This window comes from Ictalurus punctatus, chromosome 11 (assembly GCF_001660625.3).
Source record: "Ictalurus punctatus breed USDA103 chromosome 11, Coco_2.0, whole genome shotgun sequence".
NCBI classification, from domain to species: Eukaryota; Metazoa; Chordata; class Actinopteri; order Siluriformes; family Ictaluridae; genus Ictalurus; species Ictalurus punctatus.
This window is the reverse complement of record NC_030426.2, coordinates 15605503-15632731: the sequence shown is the minus strand read 5'-3', so window position 1 is coordinate 15632731 and position 27229 is coordinate 15605503. Positions and strand designations below refer to the sequence as shown.

Here is a 27229-nt window from a genome sequence, read left to right as displayed (position 1 = left end):
CAGTGCGTGATGTGTGTCCACCCGCAGACATCTGATCACTTTTGGCATGCATGTTACTGTGGTCAGTAGCGGGGAGTTTGGCAACATCATTCTGAGTAGTCTTGGGGCTGCTCAGCCCTCTGTTTGAGAAAGTTTCTGTATTTGCTTTGTGAGGAGTTTGTGCAGCTCTGCAGCTCTCTGTGGATCCATGGCATGGATCAGAGTGGTGGTGCCTGGTCATGCTGTGTTTGTATGGGTTTCTTTTGGGTTCTCCGGTTTCCTCCAATCTCCATTAGGTCCCGGTAGGTCCACTGGCTATGCTAAATTGCCTCTAGGTGTGAATGTCTGTATGCATGGTGCCCTGGCATCCCATCCAGGGTGCTTTTCTATCTTTTCTGTGTTCCCAGGATAGGCTCTGGATCCACCACAATCCTGACCAGGATGAAGCAGTTACTGAAGATAAACAAATTAATTATAGTGGAGTATTTACATGCAGATTACCAGTATGATGGTATGGTAAATAAAGATGCCTTTATTTAAACTGGACAAAAATGAGAAATTGGACTTACATTCTTTCTTTGATAAACTACTGGAGGCTAAGAGCAGTCCTTTTAACAAGCCTAGCAGTCTAATCAAATAACAGAACCTCATATTGCTTGTGCAGGGTTTTATGCTGTTTAATGTTGTCCTCTTTAAAAATGTAATGCTGCAAGCAGATACTGTGATATTGCGTTTGACGTTTTTCATAATATCTGCTTACAGCTTTATATTTTTAAAGAGGACAGCAGTAAACCAAAATGATTGCAATATATTGTGTAATATAAAAATCTAGTATTGTAATATTGCAAGCAATTCAGTCTGGCATAAGGTTGTTTTCAAGTGGTTAAGGTGAGCACCATAACAGTTTTCCTACTAATGAGACGCACAGGCTGGACTCCAGATTATCCAATCCTTTTTCCTCTAATTGCCAGTGTCTTCTGAGAATAAGGCCTTAATAATCAGCTTCGTCTTTACATCTCTCTCTTAGGATTGCCTTGATTATAACCATATGCTCTCGACATTCTCTTAAAAGATAAGGCCATCACTGATGTCATACATTCAGACACGTTTTCCTCCTCTGTCTGAGCACTTTGTGGCAAAGCTGAACATTTGAGGAGCTAAATGATCCCTCAAGTAATTGTATTTGGAAAGTTAGTAATGGCTTCCTTTCTAAAAGAACTGTCCATGCAGTCCATGACTGCAATTAAACAGTCTAAGGATCCGATGCATGGTGTGCCCTTTTAAAAGAAAGCCTCTTTTGCATTCCTCATGGACGTTAAGTTCCACATATGATGTATATGGCGGCACGTGTTGGGTAGCCGTGCAGTCTGGGTACAGCCTGAAGACGTGCCTGACAAGGTGACGAGAAACAGACACTCGCACACACTCCTCCATGGCAGTGTGTATGAGAACGGCTCTCCTCTCTCCTCTCACACTGCTCCCTTAGGCTTCAGTTTTGTAATAGAAAACACATGAGTTAACTAATAAAGCTCTTCTTTATCCCTTGCAAAGAAATATGACTAATGGTGCATTCATGTCTTGTGCAATTAGAGCAAAGTCACTTATATTGCAACTATCAAGAATGTAAAATGGATCTGTATTGGAAACTTCTGTCTCCTAGAAGTATTGACTTCATATAGATATGCATTCTTTTTATTTTACCATTTTGTGGTTATTAGCCCTCTGCTCACTTAGCTGTCCAAGGCATCTATTTCCTTAGAAGCCTTAAAATGCCTGACTTATTTAGTCTTATAGTCCATAATATTTACACAGCAAATTAAAATTAGATAATGATTTTTTTTTCCCTGAAAGCACTTAGGTGTTCATGGCTGATGGAGTGTTCATTAAGAGGCAGCCATTGCCTGATGTAATTGCTTATTTTTTTGCCACAGATAGTTAATTTGTTCTCTGTTTATGGTGGTTCCCGTATAATTTTCTGTTTAGATCCTATCTGAGGCGGCACCTCGAGTGAATGAGCCTGTTAATGACTTGACAAAAACAGATTCACATCAATCGCTGTTAGGTGTGACAAAATGACAAATTGACAAGGTAATAAGCAACGCGTGTGAGGCAAGCCGTAGAAGATTTACTCCCACATCTCTCTCGGCGTGCCCTAATCAAATAATTGCCCGGCGCATGGTTAATGTTGCACAAATTATGCCTGCATTAACCTAGTAATGGACACACACTAGAGACTGTGTTCAGCTGCAAATAATGATGATCATTTCTTCGTCTTATCAGTCTTCATCGTTCTGTCACCAGTGTCTATAGATGTGAAACACAGAACTGCTGTTTGTTTTTTTTTTTCCTCAGGCCTACATTTCTTTATAGCTATTAAATCGGTTAGCATTTATAACCAACCATACAGCTATTGAACTTAAAAACTAAATTAAATTGGAAGGAGAGAATACAGCTGAAATTCATTCTCTGTGGATGTTTTATAATCTGACCAATCTGATAGTGTACTGTCTATCAAGCTGAGCTTGACTGGCACTTGGTCTTGTTACAACCTGATTAAGGGCTCTGGAAGAGTTAGCGGTTGTATCTCTTTCTCAGGTAACGAGTCTATTGGTTCAGCCCAAGGCCAGTTGGCAACTATGATTCTGCCACAATAGCACTTATTATGACACCAGGACTCCTTGCTACCACTGTCCACAATATAAGCCATGAATAATAGAGAGCATTTTCTTCCCAGTCTAATCAGAATGTGATTCTGTATCTGTTAATGATTTGAGAGGCTAGTGAGTTGGCCATCTTGTAGAAGCATAGCTCCAAGCCTACTGCTGCTGGCATCACAGAAGTGTTGCTGGATCAAGGAACTTGAGCACTGGAGGACATGAGTAGAGGTCAGACTATCAGCTCTCATCAGTGATCCCACATCTGGAACTGCTGTTTGACAAATAGAAAACTTGTAGAAAATAAGCTAGCTGGTGCAAGAGCTTTTTACAGGGAATTGCAACATGCTGTTCCATTATGGGTGCTCCATCCATAATCCATGTAGTGCTAGCAAAACCTTTCATCCTGCCATCCAAGATGATTGTTGAAGGATATCTATGAGGCAGAAGGGTAACGGCTACCAAATTGAAACTCCCATCTGGCATATTAATGCGACAATGCCTCATATGGATCATGGATCATGGATCAATTTAAGTAACCAAGCAGCCAGCATGGTGGACACAGGTTTTTTTCCCCCTGTTAATACACATGGGATAATCATCTCTTTATTTAAGTCACGTGGGTTTGTATGGGAGTGCATGATGGTTTAGTGGTTAGCGAGTTTCCTCGCACCACCAGGGTTGGGGGTTTGATTCCCACCTCCACCCCATGTAATACATTCCCGCCCCATTGAGTGGAGTCAATGCACAGGATGTACTGGCAAAGTTCCATTTCAGTGCCAGTTCAGAAAAGACATCCAGCCTAGCTGGTACATTTTGTACTAATGAGGCCTTGCCAGCACTGTCTATCTTGCCTTTTTCAGTGTTATGTTGAGGGGAAACTAATAATTATACGTAGAACACATTCTCATGATATATTCACAGTTTCACACTCTGCTGTTTAACTGGGAAGACCATCTGTGGCCGTTGGTTGAAACTTGTGATTGGAATGCATATGAAGTACTTTGGGTTTTTCAACTCACCATGGCAGTCCACGATAAGTATGTTGCATATGTGTCCACTCTGAACTGCACATCCTGAGATGGAATTTTGACTTTCACTATTCATTTATCTCCATTTCACCTATAGCTGCCATATCATCTGTGTCACATTCATATCCATCATCTAGAGAAGGTGGTGCTGCTTCCAAGTGTTTTATTGCAAGCTTGCAGCAACCAGCCTCTCAGTGATTTGATAACAACATAGAGAGCCTATAGCAGGATTTCCTACAGTTCAGACAATTTCTGACATTGTGTCCTGATTTGTAGTTTTCACCCTTTGACATTGTGGTTGACTAATTCTGGTAGACACTGCAGAGCCTTTTGCATCATTTACACTGGCTATTTTGATTTGGTTTTATGGCATTTCATACAGCTGAGAAACTTCAACTGGCAGGTCTTCACTCTTATCTAAAACCTTTCCTGTACTTTCTTTTCCCACACTCCTGCAATTACGGCGTTTATCAACATGTCATCTGGGTCAACGTACTCCCAGTCTCAAAGTAGGAGTCGCAAATCGTGTACAAAATGATCAAAGCTCTCAGCCACACCATGCTTCCTATTCCTGAAACTATGCCTGGCTAAATAGTAGTTAGCAAACATATCCAGTACTTTAATGGGACTTGCCTTCTCACTGTCACCTTATTCTGGTGTCTTGGAATTTCTCTGCCTTGCTTGCCAATCTATGTGTCTAGCCTGCTCACTGGATGACTGTAGGTTCAGACAAGAAGAACCAAGGCTCAAACTAGAGTTGTATGCTTATTGCAATCAGTGTATACTGATATTAGCAGGTCTCATTGTTCACAACTTCAGGATCCAACTACACACTATCAGTTCAATTAAATTCTATTTGATTTCTATATTTTTTTTAAACAATAGACATTGTCACGAAGCAGCTATACAGAAATCTGAATGTAGACCTAGATCCCTAATGAGCAAGCCAGAGGTGACAGTGTCAAAGAGAAACTGTCTGAGACGACATGAGGAAGAAACCTCGAGAGGATCCAGACTCCAAAGGGAACCTGTCCTTTTCTGGATGAGTGTAGATTAAGTGTGTTGAAAGGATATTCGGTATGAGCATGTACAACAAATTGATTGATTCAAAATGATGAAACATTACATCTTCTCCTTTAGTAACAGAGACGTACTGTAGCCGAACAACTTATACTTTCTTTAACAGCAATATATAACAATATAACAAAGTGAGTACATATACTGACTACGGGCAATCAACAAGTCACAATACAAAATAAAAATTCTTGACAGATAGGATGGACAGCTGAATGTTTATATAGATATGTTGACTTTATACCCTACTGTTATACCCTATGCTCACTGCAGCATCAGATTCCTCTTCTTGGCTGACAGGAGTGGAACCCGATATGGTCTCAAAGTTCAGTGCATTGTGTTTTCTGGGATGCGTTTCTGTTCTGCATGGTTGTAAAGAGTGGTTATTCGAGTTACTGTAGATGTTCTGCCAGTTCGGAACAGTCTGACTATTGTCCTCTGATAGCTCTTATCTATGAGGCATTTCTGCCTGCAAAACTGCCACTTACAATATTAAATGTTCTGCACTTATATAGCACCTTTTAACCTTAACGCTTCTACAAAGCGCTTTTCACTTTTTTCACCCATTCACACACACACTTGCACACCAATGGACATCGGGAGCCTGGAGCAACTTGGAGTTCGATGTCTTGCCCAAATACATGTGGAGTCACGTGGGCCAGGGGTTGAACTGCCAACCCTACAATTAGTGGACAACTCTCTCTGTCCACTTCTTGGGGCTGTGGCTCAGGTGGTAATGTTGTTTTTATTTTTATTTATTTATTTTTTTGGCTCCACTCTGTGTAAACTCTATAGACTGTAGTGTGTGAAAATCCCAGGAAACCAGAACTTTTTGAAAGACACAGTTCATCCAGTTTTGAACTGAAATCGAGGCCATGGTCAGAATCACTGAGATCACATTTTTCTCCCATTTGGACATTTGATATGACAATTAACTGAAGCTCTTTATGAGTTGGCATGATTTTATGCATTGCAATAAAATGATTTTACAGGCTCTATTTGCAAAAGTCACTTACTTACTTGGTGGTGGTATTCTGTGCTGATTTTTATTATTATTATTATTATTTTGCATTTATGGCATTTGGCATTTGTTTAGTTTTAGTTTTTTGTTTTTGCAGAAACTCCTGAGTGTTTCATCTGTAGAGACGTGCAGCTGGTGGATGCAGAACAACTGAAAAGGTTTTGTGACTGCAAGAACCTCATGGCACATCATGGTTGCCTGCTCACTTGGGTCAGAACGGTATGCTTGCTTTATTTTACATACAAACTTTCTTTATTTTGCACACCTGTGCTGACCAAATGTGCTGTAAATCCAGGCAAGTGCACACCTGGACTTAGTGCAATACTTAGCCATGCATTTTTTTGTGCACAGTTTGGTCTAATCAGCATGTGCAAGAAGTAAAAGACACCAAGTAGAAAGTTAGCTTACACATTTTTTGCACCCTTGCAATTTTTCATTTTTAATTAAGGCTTCTGAAAGGCTGGTTGGGTGTGTTGGTTGGAGGGATGTCTGGGTGTTTTTTATCTTGTAGTCAAGGCTGTGCTAGGTCCTGCAGGTGGAGGTGGTAGGGGAGCTGCTCTCACCCCAGGACCAGTGATGAATACACACACAGTGTCGTTCATCATCGCTGCACATCGGTCATCAATAGCCCATCGCTGTGATTAACTGCAGCCGATAGGTGTTGTAGTTAGTTCTGTTTAATTAAACTCCATGCTCAGTGCAAACACAATTGGATTTCAACCCTGAAAAAAGGAAGAAAGACATCACTAATGGAGGTTGTCTCAAACTTTCTCTAAAATATTGCAGAAAATTGATGTAGCAGCGGTTCTTCCTACCTAGCGGTACAGTTTTATTGCCACAATAGAAAAGTGACTTAAGCACAAATCATGCATCTCCATCCAAAAAGGAATATGCACGCCAGAGCTGAAGAAAAGGAGCTTCAATATGGTTAAGTAATGGCAGTAATTAGCAGGACCTCCCAGTATGAAGTGTATAAAGACGAATAAAATGAAGGCAAAAGCTCTTTTTGATTGGGCCTGGTTGTTTAGATTGTGACAGGAATCTGCCAACACAGCGATCACTTGTCCCAACAGTTAATACTGCTTTATGGGTTTTGCATCTTTTGATGAAAGTCTCTCTAAATCCTGTTTACGCAGTTGCCGTTTCATAAACACTGGCTCTCTGATTTGAAGACCGCCACAAATCCCAGAATGCTTTTTCAAAACAATCACACACACACACACACACACACACACACACACACACACACACACACACACACACATGTGTACATATACACGCACAGGACTCGTCTGTTGTTTTCCACATGAAATTGAAACCAGCGGATCTCATCATGCCGAAACTATTCCAAAATAGAGCACTCAAATCCGCAGCGAGATTATGATGATCAAAAGACACATTTTTCCAAAGTGACAAAGGATTTGTCTTTGTTTTATAGCCTGCTTAGCTCATGCTGGGAGATTCAGTTTTGTTCTTCTCGCTAAATAATAAATGGGTTTTATTATTGTACATGAAGAAATAATATATCACTTATACTACGCACACACAATTATGAACTTTTAAAATCTGTCTGTCCCATATATTTCGTAAAATTACTCCAGTGTTAATTAAATCATTTGCCTGTATTTGACAAACCAAGAGTAGCGCTCAATGTGTGCAGCTGAAAGTCTTGAAATGCTTGTGTGTGTGTGTGTGTGTGTGTGAGTGTGTGTGTGAGTGGGTGTGTAGCAATAATGAGTGTTGGCATGGTACAGAAGTCATCTGTCCTATAGTTGTTCTGCATCAGTGCAGTTTACGCACACAAACGCACCATACAATACTCTTAAAATGCTAAATTAAAAAGGAACAGAGAAAAAAGGAGTCAATAAGAGGAAACGAGAATAGGAAGAAAAGCAGACAAGGGAGGGAAGAGAAGAGAAACACGAAAAGGGGAGGGGAAGATAAGAGAATGGAATCCATTTTCTCCCTCAGTTTCTTAGTTTTTTTTGTACATACACTAAATATTTATATGGATTTTTATTTGATGGATGATGTTTGGGCAAAAATGGGATTGTGTACTATTTGAACCCAACTTGATTATTGTCAATTGATGCTTACTGGGTTTAATTATAAAATACAATAGTTAGTTGGGTGGCATGGTGGCACAGCTTGGGTTGAGTTTCACACATTCGCCACATGTCCTTGTGAGTTTTCTCCAAGTTCACTGGTTTCCTCCCACCCCCCCCAAAAACATGCTGGTAATTTGCTACAAGGTGTGAACAAGTGTGCAGATGTGTGTGTGTGTGCATGGTGCTGGATCGGTATTTGATCTAGGGTTTGATCTAACCCTGACCAGAATAAAGTATTTACTGAAGATGAATGAATTGAGTTAATAGTTAGCCTAAATGGACAGCTTGCTTAATTACCTATATCAAATACTACCAACTTCAGGAGAAACAACAAAGCTAGATAACTTAAGTGTAGGGTTGACTTATCTGCACAATTATATTGTTTTACTATGTAATTAAAAATCAGGAAAAGGAAAATACGAGAGGAGGAGAGATCATCATTTGAGTGGAAAACGAGGAAAGGGGAGGAGAACAGAGCAGTGGACAGTCTAAGAGAGGAGAGAAAATGAGAATAGTGGAGACCGGAGAGAAGAGAAGGTAGCAGAGGAAAGTAGAAGGAGCTGTGTGCCTCTGACACTGAAGCTGAACTCAGTGATTGACCTGTCACTTCTCGTCTGATAGATATCTCTCCGAAAAGCAGGTCAGCCGCGTCCACCTAAAGTGCCTCTTAACCGCATTTTATGAAGCCAGAACATGTAATCCAATAACCATTTGACTCGTGAGTGCTTTGTGCCATGAAGCTACCAATAAGAGCATGTAGGCCTACTGATACTACTCTTAAAAGCAGCCTAGGTGAAGAAAAATGGGATTATAAAGCAAAGTCCATGTCCCTTACCCAAGTTCACTAAGAACATTTACTGACTGGTTAGTAATAACAAAGCACTAGTCATGATCCAAATAGCAAAGACCAAAAAACCCTCACAATCCATTATTTGCTTTCTTTTGTGTTATATACGCAGATCAGATGCAGGATCTGTATTGTAGTACCTTTGGAAGAACATACTGTGTGTCTCTGTGTCATGGTGGAGAAAAAAAAATGCATGCACTTGGCATCTTTTTTTAGGCCAGTGCAGACCCCCCACCCCAAACCCCAAACCCCACCCGGGCTCAGTGAGACAAATAGCGTGACACAAAAACTAATTAACTACCAGGAAGTAGTTAAAAGATGCAGCCAAGCACTAGAGGCCTGATTTAAATATAGGGCCCGAGTCAGTGACTGAGTGGGCCTGGGAGATGCTGCCTCCTCTAGGCACACAGCTCAATGACCTTTGACCCTCATTAGGAGCAAGCCGCTCCTGGTAGAGAGAGACTCTCGACAGGGTACAAGGACGTAGGAGGCATTAGGACAACTGAAATCAGGATCAGGCTTGTAGTGTTGGCAGTTGATGTAGCAATAGACATCCCACTGAGCCATCTCTTTTCAATTTTAGAGTAGAAATACAATTGTGACAAAATACAATATCTTTATTGATTGGCAGATTAAAAATATTTTTATGCTCCCCCTCCCCAGAGGACCATAAGGTTTTCATTCAGAATGAGTCGAATTCCCAGAACACCAAAATTAATGAATAAATAAAAAAATTATAATAATAATAATAAAAAATAAATAGATAAATGAGAAGAAAGAAAGAACATGTTTTGGAATTTTTTTTAATTAAATGACTCATCATGTTTATTAGATATAATAATAATAATAATAATAATAATAATAATAATAATAATAATAATAATAATAATAATTTGTCCTATTTATAATAAAACAGGTAATTTTCTTCCCTGAAAGACAAAAGGGGTTTGATACTGGATTGAGATAACACAAAACAAGAACAATATCATCCATTACTACTCAGCATAAAGCTCATGTCAAAACCACCGCAATCATTCGCTCCATATACCGACATATGAATATGTTTTCCATTCTTGTATGAAAGGGCTGACATCTGTTTTCAGTCTGCTGCAGTTAATGGAAGTGATCTTACGTGAAAAATAATACTCTTTTCAAAATATGTAATTCAATCCATATGAAATAGACCTCAGAGTTATGGAGCAAATGACAAGGGAAAAATAGTGGATATGATTATGGTTGGCCAGATGCAGCGCAGTCTGTAAAATGCTAACAACTGCCTAAATTTAGCCTGCTCTCGGCGCTGGCTTCTGAGAAGCGGCCTTGGCTAAACGATGCTTAGGATTTTTCAAAGACCTGCTTGCAAGGATAAAACGGTTTTATATGCTGGGTTCAGTAAAAGTGACTTAACCACAGTTCCTTAAGCTCCCTGCGTTCTGCAGATTGCATTTAGAGATATTGGCGTAACTTGATATATTATATATTCGTCTTCACAAAGTATAAGTCTTTTATTTCTGTTCTGTAAATAAACAGGAGGATGGAAATTTCAGAGAGGTTTATTTTAACATAGCTTAATTACAGTGTTCAGAACATCATATTATCAATTTGTTGAAAAATCATCTTTTTTACCCATCTCTCCTTATATCAAAAGCTCTTATGATCACACCAAACACTGTATTCGTGTGCTCGAGGCGTGAGTGTGGCGTTTCGTTCGTGAAGCAGCCGTGCCTTTGTGGGCGTATGAAGAATGCGTGCGGTTAAGTGGACTCTGTGTGCTGAGAGTAATCCTAAGTGGACCGGTTTAGATGTCATATTTCTCTCTCACTCTCTCATGGCTTGATAATACTCATCATTGCAAACACACATGCATTTCCATTCATTAGCCAAACACTCTCAGCAATCAGGCCAGTGCGCCAGGGGGCAACGGGCCCCTTGTAAAATCACATCGCTTAATAGCACTGTTCCATAATTATATGCCATTAACATCTATCAAAATGAGCTCCTGCATGTCAGGCATATAAGCTCTAGGTTTTGCCATCTCTCTCCCTCTCTCCCCCACTCTTGCCGCATATCTTTCCATTACCACGTCCAGCATTTAGAAGGATAAATCTGGCTAATTGCTAATGAGTAGCTTTTATACTATGAGGTCCTTAATTATTCAGGTAATTAAATTACATGTAGTGCATAAAGTATTTTATATATATATATATATATATATATATATATATATATATATATATATATATATATATATATATATATATATATATATGCATTATTCTTCTAAATTATGCATATCTCTCTGCTGGTGCATGATCAAAGAAATATAAACGTCTGTGATCATTAAGTTAGGTAACGTTTAAAAGAATCTGTACGCATTTAAAAATGTGCTAGGTCGGTTTACTTGTTTGTAGGTTTGTAATCTGTTCTTTTATTTTAGGGGTTGAAGAGGAACGATCAGCTGAGGTGCCGCGTGTGTAATGCAGAGGTAAGGCCATCGTATATACAGTGCTGTTGAATTAATCAGAAGATGTGGATTAATATTCTATAACAGCAGCTTTGACACTGGTCCTGAATATAATTCAAATTACAACTTTATAGTAATCCACTTGTTCTGATACATTATCGTTGTTATAGTAATAAGTCATTCATTAGTTTGGTAAATGGTCAGTGGTCTGCACTTATACACACCAGTTGTAGCAGGGCTGCCGTGAAAGGTGCTAGCTTGCCATCGGTAGTAATTTGGGGTTCAGTGTCTTGCCCAAGGACACTTCAGCATGTGGAGTCATGTGGGTAAGGAATTGAACCACCAACTCTACAGTTAGTGAACAATCCACTCTACTACCTGAGCCACAGCCTCCTCAATATTGGTGGACACTAAGGATAACAATAAATGGATTAAAACACAAAAGAAAACCATCTAATTGTTGATACTGTGAAGCTTTATTTAAAATTTAGAGAAGTAGTCTCAGGTGTTAGTTTATAACAGTCAGTAAGTGTTTCAGTGTCTTTGGAAAAGTACAAGTCACATTGTTTTAATATTTCGTTATCATATTCATTTCAAGAGCAGGAGAGCAGAGAGATTGGTGGTGGAAAAATGGGTGTTTCTAGTTGTTATAACATAAGTGATAACCAGATGTTCCACAACAATAGAGTACACATTTATTCTTTATGATAAACCTCTTGAGATAAAAGATCTCATTTTCAAGTGGGTCCTAACATACAATACAAACAAAAAAACAAACAAACAAAAAATGAAATGTAACTATAAATGGATAAAGAGTATGATAAATAAAAAATGTAATTGGTGGCAAATTACTCTGGTATGAGAAGAATAAAACAGTTCAGGATATGCTGTTATAGGACAATATGCATCATTCCATTGTTGATTATTTTCTTGTAACAGCACCCTTGAAATGTTTTACTCTGTACACATTTGATTGTATTGGGCCTTTTTTATGCTGGTACTGTACTTGTCAGTATCTTTGCTTTCATGCTTGCAGGAGCACTTTCATGAGAATCTTACAGTCAGTAAATTTAGTGCAGTTAAATGGATACAGAAGAAAAAAATCGCCTGCCTTTAAGTTTATAGTTTGCCAGGGCCAAGACGTTATAAACTCTGCCAGTTGGATTGAAGCACAAGGCCACCGTCACAAATCTTGAGTGTGTACATGTTCAGTGTGTTAGCAGGGCCGTTTTGTCCTCTCCCAGCAGAGAGTACAGTATTTAAGTCATTAATAGGACATCGTCTCCTGAAACAGAGTGAAACCCGCCGATTCAGCCCACTAATAGAACTAATGAGCAATCAACTCTCTCGACCACTCTGGTTGGGACCAGTCTAAGAGCAGCCATGTTGGTTATGCGTTTTATATGCCTTAGGATTATTTGCTAATAATGTGCCAGGACACCCACAGTGGGGGAGTGGGGTGTAGGGAGGAATAAATGATCATAATATTTGGCACTGGAGGTGAGCGATGTAATTTCCCAATGCATATTCAGTGTGTGAGCTGAAATTTAGCACTCAGTCCCCCAATACCTCCATGATGCTAATTCCATGAGGCCTTATCACGGAGCACTGCAGGAACTCATTTGTGGGAAATGACAGATGTTGATGTGGCGACACACAGGAGGTCAGCACTTCGGTACGGTATGTGTGTGGGGCGCAGCGCCATGCTTTTCTGTTGGCCCATGTTATGATTTTAGGTGTGTATTCATGCTAACGTTCCAGCTGAACTCTAAGTAAGGCAGTAAACAGTAGTGACTACATTAGAATTTCAAAGAGAGTGCGTACGAGTTGTTTTTTCACAGGAAGAAGGTTTTCTTTTATGCCAACTGACTAGAGGATCAAATGCACAAGGATGTTAACTGTTTTGTTATGTTTTGCCTTGCATTTGAAAAGTGGATTTTTTTTGTGCATTTTCTTTTTAAAACTTTAGAAGCATGAAAACTATGTGAGCCAAAGGCTCTTTGAATCATGGAGCTCAGTTTGTCTGTGAAGGTTTCAGACATGTCACCTCATTTGAATGTGTTTAAAGATGTTTCAAGTCTCATTCTGAGGTGCTTCGGGAGAACTGATAAACAGATTAAATCCTTCACCTGAAAACCCATTCAAAATGTCATACAGCATGTGAATCATTGCAGGTATGGATGCAAGTGCAGGTATACACGGCTTTATTAAGTGTTGAAAACAACACAACGACATAATTCAAAATCAAGGTCGGGGTGAAGTCAATGGTCAGGCGCGCAACAAAAAACATAGACTTGATTGGACAGGCAAGAGCAAGATGAGAAAACCAGAAATAAGATCAAGAACCAGAACAGCAATCAAAATACAAAGGCTTGGTAATGTCCGGTATCAATGAACACAGAGCTTATACTTCACACAGTGAAGGGGCAATGAGGGTGCTTATGTATGTGCATGATTGAGTCCAGGTGAGTGCAATTGCTATCAGTAGTCAGATGCTCGTGAACATGTCCGTAATGGCTGTTTTTGTTGGCTGTGCTCTACTCTGGGAGTTAGAGTTTAACGCTGATTCCAGCGTTGACATGACAAGTCAAAACCCTTTTAATCGGGATCCTCAATTTGTCTATGAAAATACAAATTGTCAGTACATAAATACAAATTGTCCATATATAGACCCTGTCAAGTGTGTCCTCTGCCTTGTTCTCTGTGATAGGCTCCAACTCTCCTGTAACCCTGTGTAAGCCATAAAGAAAATGGATATTATTATTATTATTATTATTATTATTATTATTATTATTATTATTAAATCTCATCTGATCCTTTGTCCTTTGTTGTCAGTTAAGTTTGTTCTTCTCTTGTTCGAGCAAGTCCTGGTCCAAGTTTAAAGACTGATTGGAGAGCCTGGTGCACCACAGCACACATTCTTAACCAGGCAAAACAGTTCTGCAGATGTTAGATACTGTCTGTGTGTTATATAGTGCAGTATAGTGAAGAAGTATGGTGTTGGAGTTAATGGGTTGCCATACACTACCCAGTTTAGCTAACATCATCACAGTACCATGTATAGTAATCATAAACATCACACATGTATAATAATCATAACATAATAATAAAGTGCCTTTCGCACCCAATATCACTTTACAATTACAAAGATAATCAAACAAACAAACACAGAAAAGACACACATGCAGAGTCCTCCAAAAGCTGCTGGGATCTAATTTCAGTGGTGTAGCTGCTCATAGTTGCACTGAAGGCCTACACAGGTAAATCCCACTCAGCCTGTACAGCTGCAATGCTACCAGGCAACAACACTCAGAACACTGTGCCATGGATCCACAATGAATACAGACCCACTGCAGTACAGAGTGCAGAGCAGTCCCAAAACCCCTCAGAATGATCATATAAATTCTCCGCCATCGACCAGAGCAACAGGCATGCTGTAGTCTATAATGAGCGTCCAGACATACATCGTGCATGGTGGATCAAGACCTGGGGAAACCGGCCGCTCAAGATTGGGTCTGGAGCTCTGTCACAACCAACAACCAGCAGACAAAAGGCAGCAAAACATTAAAACAAAAGTCAAACATCAAACATACAAACGCCAACACATACAAACACAGGAAAAAAGAGAGAGAAACAAAGCAAACGCTTGGGTGAGAATCTGCAGCCAAAACGTGAACAGCACTCCCATTTTATAATGAAAGTCACAGTTCTGATGAATTTGAGGGGGAAAAAGGCCACTCCACATTTAATGCACCTGCCAGCTCTTAACTCCTTCATCTGGACTCTCCGTTTATTGGAACAATATGAAAAAGAAGACTTATTTCATTATAGCCCATATGTCCTCCACAATCTCTCATCCCTCAGGCATTTGTCTTTACTGAGTGACATAGAGACTACTCAATTTTCTAACAAGAAGAAGAAGAAGAAGACCTAACCCTAATTGTAATAGTAGTATATTATGTAGAAAATAGCATTTAGAAGGCCATGGCTCTCTGTCGTGTCTGGCCTGACTACACTTCAGTATAGATTTTACAATAGATTATGTGCCCACTTAACGTTAGTGTGCATTAGCTGCCATCTGATGATTATCATGCCAAAACAAATAATGGCTCCATTTAGGCTCTGTAACCCAGGGGCATTAGTTTCTTTTGTGTTGTTTTTGTGTTAAACTTGGCTCAACTAAATGATATCTTAATATTTAGATATATGTCTACTCATATTTCAAGGGCCTTAGAACGGTATTATCACCAGCATGACAGATCATGAAATTCGCTCTCTCTTTATTGCCCTTCCTCTCTGTCTCTCTCTCTTTTTTTTCTTTCTTTCATTTTTGTCTTATTTTGCGCCTTGCAGCACCAAGTGGCCTCCACAACCTTCCATAATGGCTTGCTGACTCTCCCACCTGACCAGGGTAATGCAACCCAATACCCTTTAAATGGGAGTCATTTTCAGCTTTTGTTGCCTCACCGAGCCTTTGGGGCAGCTGAGCGAGGCAGGCCGGGGACACTGAGCGTGCAAAACAATTTCGAGCAAAGTGAGCAGCACTCTTCCCTTCACCTTACTCTTGAGTGAACACACACACACACACACACACACACACACACACACACACACACACACACACACACACACACGCACACACATTCTTCAATCAGTAGTATCATACACCAACTTTTTTTTTTTGAAGGGACACACCCCCAACCCCACTCACTACCATCACCATCTCCTGTATTCATGTCGCCAAAATATGCCCCTCACAGCCTCTAAGATTACACACTTTGTTTCTTCTGATCATATTTCTGCACATTTTAGGTGACTTGAAACTCCCATTTGGTAATCAGTGGATCAACAGGTTGTGCTCTGATTTAGCTTTATTGTGCATTGTGAAAATCCTATCCTACATACGACACAGCACAATAATCAATTTGGGCTCTATTTAGAGTTGATGACCAAAAGTCAGAACATAACATAAATATCTAAACAGGTTTTGAACCTGCTTAAGTCAGTTTTCTTGAGCTTCCCATTAAGGTTATGCATGTAGTTTACACTTCCAAGGTTGTCAAATCTATTTTTTAAGTAGAAGCATCCGAGACAGGGTTTTTCATTAGTGTGTAGACCACCGCCTTGCAAGCACTTGTCTATCACGTGATCCATTTTCTGTACCACTTATCCTACACAGGGTCGTGAGGAGCCTGGGGCCAATCCCAGGGAACTTGGGGCACAAGGTGGGGGACACCCTGAATGGGCTGCCAACCCATCATAGGGCACAATCCACAAGCACTCACACACAACGATAATTTGGAAATGCCAATCAGCCTACAACACGTCTTTGGACTTGGGGAGGAAACCCCAGAAGCACGGGGAGAACATGCAAACTCTGTGCACACAGGACAGATTTGAACCCTCAACCCCAGAGGTGGGAGGCACTAACTACTAAGCCACCAGCAAGCACTTATCTATAAAGCAAAAATGAATAAACAAATTATTAATAAATAAATTAATAATATTAATAAACAAGCATAGAAAATTCAGACTGAATGTTGTTGTTATGATGTAACATAAAAGCAAGAAAAAAATTTGAAATGAAAAATAAAATCTACTAATTTGCTGACATATGAGTGAGAAGATGTAAAGCATCTTAAATGAAATAACATCTAATGGAGTGTAGCACATTGCCAATTTATACAACAGTTAGTTCCGGTCCACTAATTTGATTGGTTGAGCCAATAGTGCTTATATTTACTATAACCACTCTGGGTCTTTCACTGTGTGTATGACTCTGCTTGTGTGTGCTCACTATGTGAAATTCCACTTCCTAGTTCAAAACTACAGTAGAGTTAGCGACATCATCAGCAGACATGGAAAACAATACATTTTCATAAATATAAATTTTTACTTAAAATATGAAAGCTTGTCAGTTGAAGATGAAATGGAGGAAAGGATGCCGGTTTTACCGGAAGCTCTTTTAATGGGAATGTACAAATCAATGTGAGCTAGCTACCCAGCTAGCGGATATGCTATAAAAGTGAGTGTGGCTTCTTCAGGATCTACGTCTGCTAGAGGAGCAACAATAAATACAACATTTATCCATATTGTGTCTGAAATGACATTTACTCAATGTTAATTTCTTGTTTATAGCTCTGTTGTATAAAAGCGCTATCTCACTTGCAGTTGTACAGTTATACCGAATAACAGTACAGCTGTGATTAGCTATGGCTAAATTACGTATATTCAGTATTACAGCACTCTGGCTCGTGTAATATTGCTAAATATTGCTGCAAATTTAGTTTAATTTACCAATATGGCTTCCACCCTCATTATTCCACAGCTTATGAAATAGCACTTGATCCAGCACATCCTATTATTTTGATAGTGGTAAACAGTCTAACTGACTACTGAAACATTTTATAGAAACCTCATTTGTTTATAGCAGCAGGATAACGTATAGCCATGTAGCAGAATAACAGTTATTGAGCTTGTTAGTTAACAAGATATTTTTGTGAGAAGTCGTAGCTAAAAACAGCAACCCACAAAATTAACTGCATTCATTTTCAGTATGTGTAAACATTAAAATTAATTGATTTCTCACCTTGTTGCCTTCAATCACATTAGCATTGCTAATCAATTAAGTTGAAATGGGTGGATTATGTAAGATGTTTTCCTGAGATAGGCTTCGGATCCACCATGATACTGACCAGGATAAAGTAGTTATTGAGGATGAATGAATGGTTATGTTGGATTTATTTTTTTTATTTATTTAAAATAGTCTCTCTAGGGTGCTGTTTCCACTAAAATACCAGATACAATGGTTCACAAATAAATTTTTATATCATATAGTTTAACTCTTTCAACCAGAGGCCAAAAGAAATGGAATTCCACTGTTTTGGGGGCGCCTGTGTTCAGCATTGAATTTATTTGTGATGTCATACTCAGTTCTTTAAGAATTTACAGAGTTTTTAAAAAAATTTTTTTAGGTTTAAATGTTAGAATTGTATTGTAGCAGATAAATACAGTGTTTCACTTTCAAAACAGCTTTAGTTGTGCTGTCCGTTTTACCTCTGTACTAATCTTATTTTGGAGAAGTTCAAATCGTTTGCCCAGCTAGGGTACTTACACCCCTCCCACTTTCCATCACCCTGCTAACCAGCAGCTAAACACAGAGTCATGATACTCTACACACAGAAACCCAACAGTGTCCTGACTAAACTTATAACAGACGTCCGGTGATAAAATAATTCATTTGTTCATACTGATTGAAAATGTCTGATAAAGTAGAAAGTAGGCTTCACTGTTTACGCCTACGCTAGGAACAGCGTACAGTACACGTGATGCAAATTTTGTCTTCAGCAGCACACGTGTGCCGCCCAATTTTTCTAACCGCAACAGGTCACGCATGTGCATTTAATTCTTTTGCACTATTTAGTTGTTCCACAAGGTGGCAACAGTGACCCAGGGTCATTGATTGTCAAGGTAGTCAAAGAATAAATGGAAGAGACAGAATCAAGTGTAGGTTAGAAAGTACCTGGCATTTGCATTTCTATAATTCTAGCCTTAAAGTGTATAAGGATTTGTATATGGGTGCTAATTGTAGCGAGAGATTGTCAAGGCATTGTTCTTCCTGTTGTTGTGATTCTTCTTCGTTGTTGTCCTTCACACCAAAAAACCTGCTTTTCTGCTCTGCACTGACTCTAGGCCAGGACGGGTAGTGCAAGTTGTCATAATGGGCATGCGTTGACTGCCTGTGTACATGTCAAATGGAGTACACTTTGAAAGGCTGAAGAAAAAAAAAAAGGCTATGCGTACTACTGTGCGTGGAAAAAAACAAAGAATACCAGAGCCGTAAGTCGAGTTCCATTCTGCTGTACTGCTAGAAAGGGACATGTGACCTGTCAGACTTCATGAGCAAGATGCTCCTGAATCCACTGGTTGCATGTGCTAAGCCATTCTGTTCACATTTAAAATCTTGTTAAAGCCACAACCTGAAGCTTTCACTGCCTCATCTCCTGCTGTGACACACACACACACACACCAAACGCTAGTAGACATACATATCATCAGGGGTGGATCTACAGTGTGGCTGAGGTTGGCCACCTCCTCCTCTACATTACCCTCAGTTGCCACCCCACTTTGGCAGCCAAAGAAATAATATATAATATCAAGCCCAATTTGACTATGCTGCTAAAAAGTTGTATGAATTCACACACACACACACACACACACACACACACACACACACACGCACACAGCCCAGTTCCAAGAAATCACAGTACACCTCTGCTTGTGCATGAATACTTTCCAACTCATAATACATATAACACATCATCTGACCTAATATTCCAGTTGTATTGCAGAAAGATTGGAGGTCTGAGTGAGTAAGAATAGAAACAGTAATCTTTTAGCATAAAGTTGAACCTAAAAAGGGTTGTTTTAAGGTGTACTGGATTAAATGCTGTAATAATCACCCCACCACAGTAAATCTTCTCTAGTTCCATTAGAAGTTACAAGCTTCGGTATCTCTGTCTAGCTACACCTGTCAGTTGAACATGTTAGATAGCAAATGAAATGAAAATGATGACTACTGTGCAGCTTCATCTGTTTTCTCTTCTGAACTAGTCTACGCTTTCATGCATACTTTTTTTTAAACTGATTCTTTAGATGTTTTTACTACTTAAAATTTGTTTGTTAATGTTAATTACCAAAATTATAGAAAAAAAATGTTCTTTGACATTAAAAAAATGTGTAGTTTAGGACTGTGTGATGCAGCAGTGTGATGTAAATGTGTGTTTAAAAAAAAAAAAAAAAAGCTAAGGCATTTGTTGGATTTATATTTATATTTATTTTGTTTCTAAACAAAAATTGTTAACACTTAGGCCTAAAATATTTAATGTTGATGACCAAAATCCATCCATTTTCTGCACCACTTATCCTACATAGGGTTGCAGGGGGGGCTGGGAACTCGGGGCATGAGGCAGGGGACACTCTGGACGGGTTGCCAACCCCTTGCAGGGGACACTCATACGCTACAGACAATTTGGAAATGCCAATCAGTCCACAACGCAAGTTTTTCAAAAGGTGAAGGAAACCAGAGTACTCGGAGAAAACCACCAAAGCACGGGGAGAACATGCAAACTCTATGCACACAGGGCGAAGGCAAGATTCGAATCCCCAACTCCGGAGGTGTTGTTCTTGATTTAATAAGGAGAATAAAAATGTTATGTTACAAAGGGTAAGGCATTTATTGGAGTTTATTTAAGTTGGGATTTTGTGTAGAACATAGGTCCCTGTTATACAGAGACATGTTGGTTTCTGTTGCTATGTTTGTTTGTTCAGTTTTCATAGGTTTGTATGACATTATAAAAGGAATGACACAGCCAACATGAAGCAAACAATCCGTGAATAGGATATTCAGATAGATTTCAGTTTCCTACAAGGATTTCTGGAGCAACTAAAAATGCATTTGTCTCAGTTTTACATAAATCATTTTTGTGCAAGTCAAATGTGGGATTAATTTCTGATAACAGATGCAATTAAAGCACAATCAGACCTGTGAATCTGACTGTAACTGTAGATATGAATATATGCATCCTTCTATTTATGTCCATTTTGGAGCGAGGTAAAGTAGTAAAAGCATTCAGAGTGTGAAAGTCATTTTTATCAGAGGCTGATGTACAGCATAGCAACCATGTGAGAGGCAGTTCGTGCCCTCATCAAACTGATGATGTTTCAACAGCACTCAACATCAACTAATGCATCAGCGTAATAACCTTTTAATGTCTGCATTATGGTGCCCATTTAATATTCACTCTCAGAACGATGCACTTGTAGATCAGCTATGACGGTTATGATGATAATGATAATCATGCAGTGCTAAGCTATAAAGCAATTCAGCGTTCTGCTCAGCTCACCGGTGGTTAAAATTAAGGGCCTTCAGCCTTTGTGGCGTTAGCAAGAGAAAAAAAGCATGTGCATTTTATTAATGCCAATTTTTCTTCTTGCTGCTGTTGTTATTTTTTCCTTGTTTTTTTTCCCCCCTGGTCTTAACAAGTGGCTTCAAAATGTGGGCCATTTGCATGAGTTATGCTAATTTGTTAGGGCAACGAATGCATTAATTTCATCAGCACATGGCCTCAAAGCAATAATTACCAGAGTAGGTGTGTCACAAGCAATCATGTTAAAAATTTGCCAGTTAATTATTAAGATTTTTTTCGGAGGGACCGAGATTTGACGCGAGTAGCTGAGGGAGAGAGAGAGAGAGAGGTACGGAGAGGGGGTAAGCTAACGTTCTTGTGGCCGCTGCAAGGTGCTTGTTGTTGTGTTGGCCTCTGGAGTAGAAAGGCGGGAGGGTTTCTCTTTTTTTGCATGTCGACAGCACACATTGTGCACTAATTACCACAAATAGCAGTAGGCTTGCTATTGCTCTCTGAATCCAGTGGGGTGTAATTAGAAGAGAAAGGAGGGCAGAGGCTGGCTGTTACCTTATGCCGTAACTAGCAGTGGCTGAGAAAGGACACAAGGACTCGTGATAGGATGTGCTGTTGTGATAGATGATGCTCTACCAGTCTGAAGGAGTGAGGTGACCTAAGAATGCTGGGTAATGTATGCTCGTGGGAGCCAAAGTTCTGTCCTGTACTCACATTGTTTCAGGCTTCTTACTCATAACCTGTTTTGTTTCTCTTCCTGTCTGAGGAGGTCAGGTGACAGGTGGACAACTCAGTAGCTCAGGCTCCTAGGAGAAGCAAATTTTGTGTCAGAGTTATTAGTTTTTTTTAATTCATTGTTAAAAAAAAAATCCTACTCCTTTACTGTAAAAGTATGGTATTCATGTTTACCATAACATGCTACTCAATATGAATCAACTGCTTCACTACACACACTGGTGATCTGTTGTTTTTTTACTAGTCAGACTCATTAGCATGCATGGATGAAGATATTTTCAGAATCAGGAACTCATACAGTAGGTAAGGGGAAAGAAAAATCCAGCACAATGGTCTTACATAAGTCTCTTGCTATACATAGCTTATGGTTATACATATAAATTGATGTGAGGACAGAACATCAACAGTTGCAATCAAAATTATTCAACCCCCATTACAAATCAGGTTTGAATGAACAAATCAAACAAAAGCAATTAGTTCAACACAGCACATGCTTCAAGTGGTTTCCCCAAATTCAACTGAAAATGCAACTGAAAATGATTTCTCCAGTTTCAAAATGATTCAACCACCCAAGCCCCCCATCCCGCCCCAACACCAATAGAATCCCTCACAACAGCACAAATATGCAAAACAGGTGTTATCTCAAGCACACCTGATGCAACTAATCAAGGGCTTCATTGGTTGCACCAGGTATGCTTGATCTGGAACACATGAAATATCTGAACTGCCTAGGGGCAGAAAATACATGAAATAACCTGAACGGGGCAGAAATAGGAAGATATCAATGGCTGCAACCAGATTTCTGAGAAGGCAGGTTGTGTCATCTGGTTGTGGCTGACTTTCTGTCAACAGCGCAAACATGATGTGCTACATTAGCCATTTTGTTAGAATAATCAACATACTGTATATTCATACATTTCCCTTTCTAACGTACAGTACAGGGAGTTGGGATGCAAGTGTGTAAAATCAGTATGCTCTTTATTAGGGGGAGTACTGGAATCGTGTTCATAATACATAGCAGGGGTTACGCTACAGGCAGACAGGCTTATTACAGGCATATCTAAATATGTAAACTAATACACAGATTAGTTTAGATATTTTTTGTTATTATTATAAAAATGATTATAAAAAGAGATTCATTTTTATATTTTATATATTGAGGACAATGACTTAGAAAGCTTGGTAAGATATGGAACATTTGATGAACAGTAACAGAAAGAGGACATAAGAAGGCAAAGTAACCATGAATCAAACACAGGACAGATTAACACAATAAGTAACAAGCCAATGAGAGGACGGGGCGGAGATAGGACTGGGAGAGAAACGTAAGGTGTGTTCGACTTCATGCGGCTCTGCGCAGACCGATCGGCGGCTGAAGCAATGCAATACCGGTTACAATTTTTGTCCAACTTGAGACTATGCCGACGTCACGTCACTGTGGCTCCTAGCATCAAAGTACCGCGATAGAGATATGAGAGCAGCTGGCTCCCTCAGCCAGTGCAGTTTCTCTAGAGCAGCTGCACGAGCTCTGATGACGACACAGCTATTTCACGATTGGCCAGACTCACCGACGACAATGATGACGTACTTTTCATGTTTATTCTGACACCATCAGATCCGCTAAGTCTCACAAATCCGTATTTTTATAACAGTAAAACACTTCTCACATAATCTTAAAGTTATACTGTGTCATGTTTATCAAAATAAAACTGATTAAAAATATATATATATAGACCCCACAGGCTTATGTCAAACTGTCTTCTCGTAAATACAGGCACTGTATTAATTTAACCTACTCAGGGAAAAGTGTTTCTGGTTGCTACATGTAAAATTCAGACATCTGTTTATATGAGAAATATTACTAATCTAATCCACTTCATCTGCCATCAAGAAAGCAAATACTGTGAGATTGTCACTACGGGAAGCAGACAGTGTCTGACTTGTTTTCAACTCCTCCCCCGACTTCAAGCGGCAACTCTCGCTGACTGGTTACATCCAGCCGAAGTCGAACACACCTAAAGACAAGGTGCATAATAAAGAAAAGCACATGGAGAACACAAAACAAACCACATGACCATAAAAGCAGTGCTTGTCATGCTGGGCATTTGTTATTACATTGCATTAGCTACACGTTTTAGTTTTTCAATTAGGTTTCTGGGCAACCAAAACATTAAACTGGGTTGCATATTGGATATTTTACTTGCCTGGTGGGCTTGCTAATGAATTTATAATTTGTCCACCCTTGTAATGCATGCTGAGAGGAGTAAAAATCAGATTTGTGGTCACATAACCATGTATTTGTTTAGTGCTTCTAACCTGCAGCAGGTGAGAAAAGAATTGACACTAAAAACAATAAAATGTACAGGGCAGGGTTACCCATGGACATTAATAAACTTTAGAGTCCAGAGGGGGCATGAATAACTTTTTTTTTTGTCCAGTGAGCTAGCGATAATAATATTATTATAATGAACAGTATGTGGCCAAAAGACATGGTGAGTTCCAGAATTTAAATAATTGTCTTTTTACCAATAAGATAACCGGTTATTTTTGTTCACCCTGGAACTATTCTAAACTATGTTAGTGCTATAGTTACCCTTAAGCCAGTAGAGCTTAGGCTACCTATGTGATCTTAAGGAAACAACTTTTCCACCAAAATCTGATTCTGCATATCATACATATCAGCCCATAACATTTCCTGTGTTGTTCCTCATTTCCAACGGTGTTACACAAATTGTATTATTTTGGATATGCGTGTTGTATGGATATGTATTATATAGATCTTGATGTAACCTTTTTATACAATGACTAAGTAAAGTTGTCATTAGTTGAAGTAACAGGACCAACCAAAAAAACATGGCCTCTCTGTGGAGTCTCAGTCATATTAACCAAAATAACACTCCATATAGATAGCAGGTCTTCCTCATACAGACTGCTGTCTCTTTAGAGAGGAGTTTGGCATCCATCCTTGACACTCAAACCACAAATCTTCAACTTCACTTTAAGGGGTTTTCTCCCTTTTTTCTTAATCCACTAACACCCTCTCAAAGCGTTTCTCCCTCCCATCTCTCAAGTGCCTCCTTGAAGTGTACAAGCCCGTATTTACTCCTCTCCATCAAGCACTCTGGGAAATAAAACATATTAATCATGGCTTGATTCCAAATGAAAGGTGGTTTATTTGGAAGAGCAGCTACTAGATTCACCACTTCACTGAAAGTGGGTGTCGGTTTGATAGTCTGTCTTCCTCACGACTCTCAGATGTACTGCGGGAGATGATTACATATAAACAGGTTCTCTTTGTATATTGCCTGAAATGGATTTAGCCTTGATGCACTTTTATATCATTATATTGTGTGTTTACATTTATTTCTCTTGTTCCTCATCCATTACTTCCTTTATACAGTATGTCTCAGATGTATGACTAGGAACCAGACCTGTCTACAGAAGATAGTATACAGTAACATAGCCATGTAATATCTTATCCACATGTATTTGTTAGGGGCATAACACAATGTCATTATCTATATCCTTATATATATCTAGTTATCTAGTTTTGTGCTCCAAATATCCATATCTGTATTTGGATTTGGATTTAAACATGAAGTGGGCGTGGCATAAACTGGAAAGTTTATAAATTGTGACATTTTCTCAGGAATTTAATTTGTTCTATTATATAAGCAAACTTGTAGCCTAATTTAAATCAATGCAAACCTGGCCAGGAAATTCCGAAGGATGCTGAAAACGCATCATGCTGCACCGATCTTTTCTTGTCCCGCAAACTTCATATCCGAGTGCTCGCTTGCATAACTGTATTTATATCCACGTGGAACATGTATATCTGTTCAATCCAAATAATATATTCATATTTGGTTACATCCCCAGTCTCTATTATTGGCAAATGAGTTCATTGGGCTACTTAACACACTTGGACAGTCGCATTGGTATGGACCAGGTCCAACTTAAGGGAGATGTGGGGTCAGCAGTAGACTTGCCTTCATGAAGCAGCTGGTCAAAATTAATATGTTAAAACAGCAGTTTTAATTTACATCAGGCAATTGCAGCCTGGCGTTTGGCTAAAGCTAATTTAACTCCATTTCTTTAACACCCCCCCCCCCCCCCCCCCCACACACACACACACACACACACACACACACACTCACACACACACACACAAACACACACACTCTCTCTCCATCTCAGCTCATTTGAGCTTGGCCTTGTGAAGGTCCTGTGGTGCACTCAATCAGACGCGCCTTTAATTGGCTCTCAGGCATTCAGATTGAAACCGATGGAGGATTAATAACAGCCACAACTGGTTGTCTTGCTGGTTTGTAGCCCTGGAAACGAGAAATTGGATGTAGGTACCATTCTGGGGCCCTTTTTGATTGTAGACAGGATGATGGTGGAGTTAATAGAGAGCACCGTCACATACAAACACGCATACGCTCTCTTCAAGCTCCTTCCTCTTTCTCTAGCAGTCCAGTAGTGTGTGGATTAATGTGTGTGTGCTGCCCTGCAGCTCATTCCCCCTGTCATCACCCTCCACCTTTCCGTCATGCAGAAACACATATACACACACATGTCCACACACATACAGAAATACAAAGAGCCAGGTGTTCAGCTGTGGAAGAGGATCTTTATCCTAAACACACACACACACACACACACACACACACACACACACACACACACACACAGACGGACACACACACACACACAGACACATGTGTGCACACAGTTCAGGCATGTCCCAGTGCTGCACATGTTTACTGAAAACCTGCAGAGCTGTGCAAGACTTTATTGCCATGTGTGTTTTGACAACTGAGGATGAAAGGACAGCACAGGTGAGAGCAAGATAAAGCTTTTATGACTGAAACATTCTTACTAAATGCTGGCACTAACCTTTGACCTCAAGGCCAGATGGAGGAATTCACTGGAAGCTCAAACAGCAACAATATCTGCACTTAACTCCATGCAAGACAAATATTTGTCTTTGTAAAATACTTTAAATTCAAATATATATTATGCATATTTTTGTGTCTTATAAGTTGCAACAGATTGTATTAGAATTTAATTTGATAAATCAGAATAAATAAATAAAGACATCCTTTTAGTCACATGCACTATATGTACAGTAGTACAGGTTAAAAACTATTTGTTATGTTAATTAAATATATTTTACATACCTTGGGAACTACATTTTTAGTATTGTTCCCCCGTTAGTAAAAAAAAATATATAAAAAATTACAGGGTAAAAAATTTCACCCTGAATTAATTTTTTTTTTTGGGGGGGGGGGGGGGGGGGGGGGCATGTATGACGTGCTGGTTCTACCTCATGAACTCCATATGTATGCCGTCCGAAGCCCGTATCTTCTGCCTTAATTCTTTTCTGTGCTGTG

General features: G+C 39.4%; 1 protein-coding gene across 2 annotated transcripts in view; it reads left to right on the top strand.

The window, feature by feature from the left end:
• The window catches only part of LOC108272161 (uncharacterized), a 128650-nt gene that overhangs the window by 15221 nt on the left and 86200 nt on the right, over positions 1–27229 (top strand). For both annotated transcript variants that reach the window (XM_017480402.3, XM_053683597.1), the window contains exons 2-3: positions 5857–5978; positions 11152–11199. In XM_017480402.3, the coding sequence (XP_017335891.1) occupies positions 5857–5978; positions 11152–11199 (170 nt within the window). The remainder of the gene's footprint in view (positions 1–5856; positions 5979–11151; positions 11200–27229) is intronic.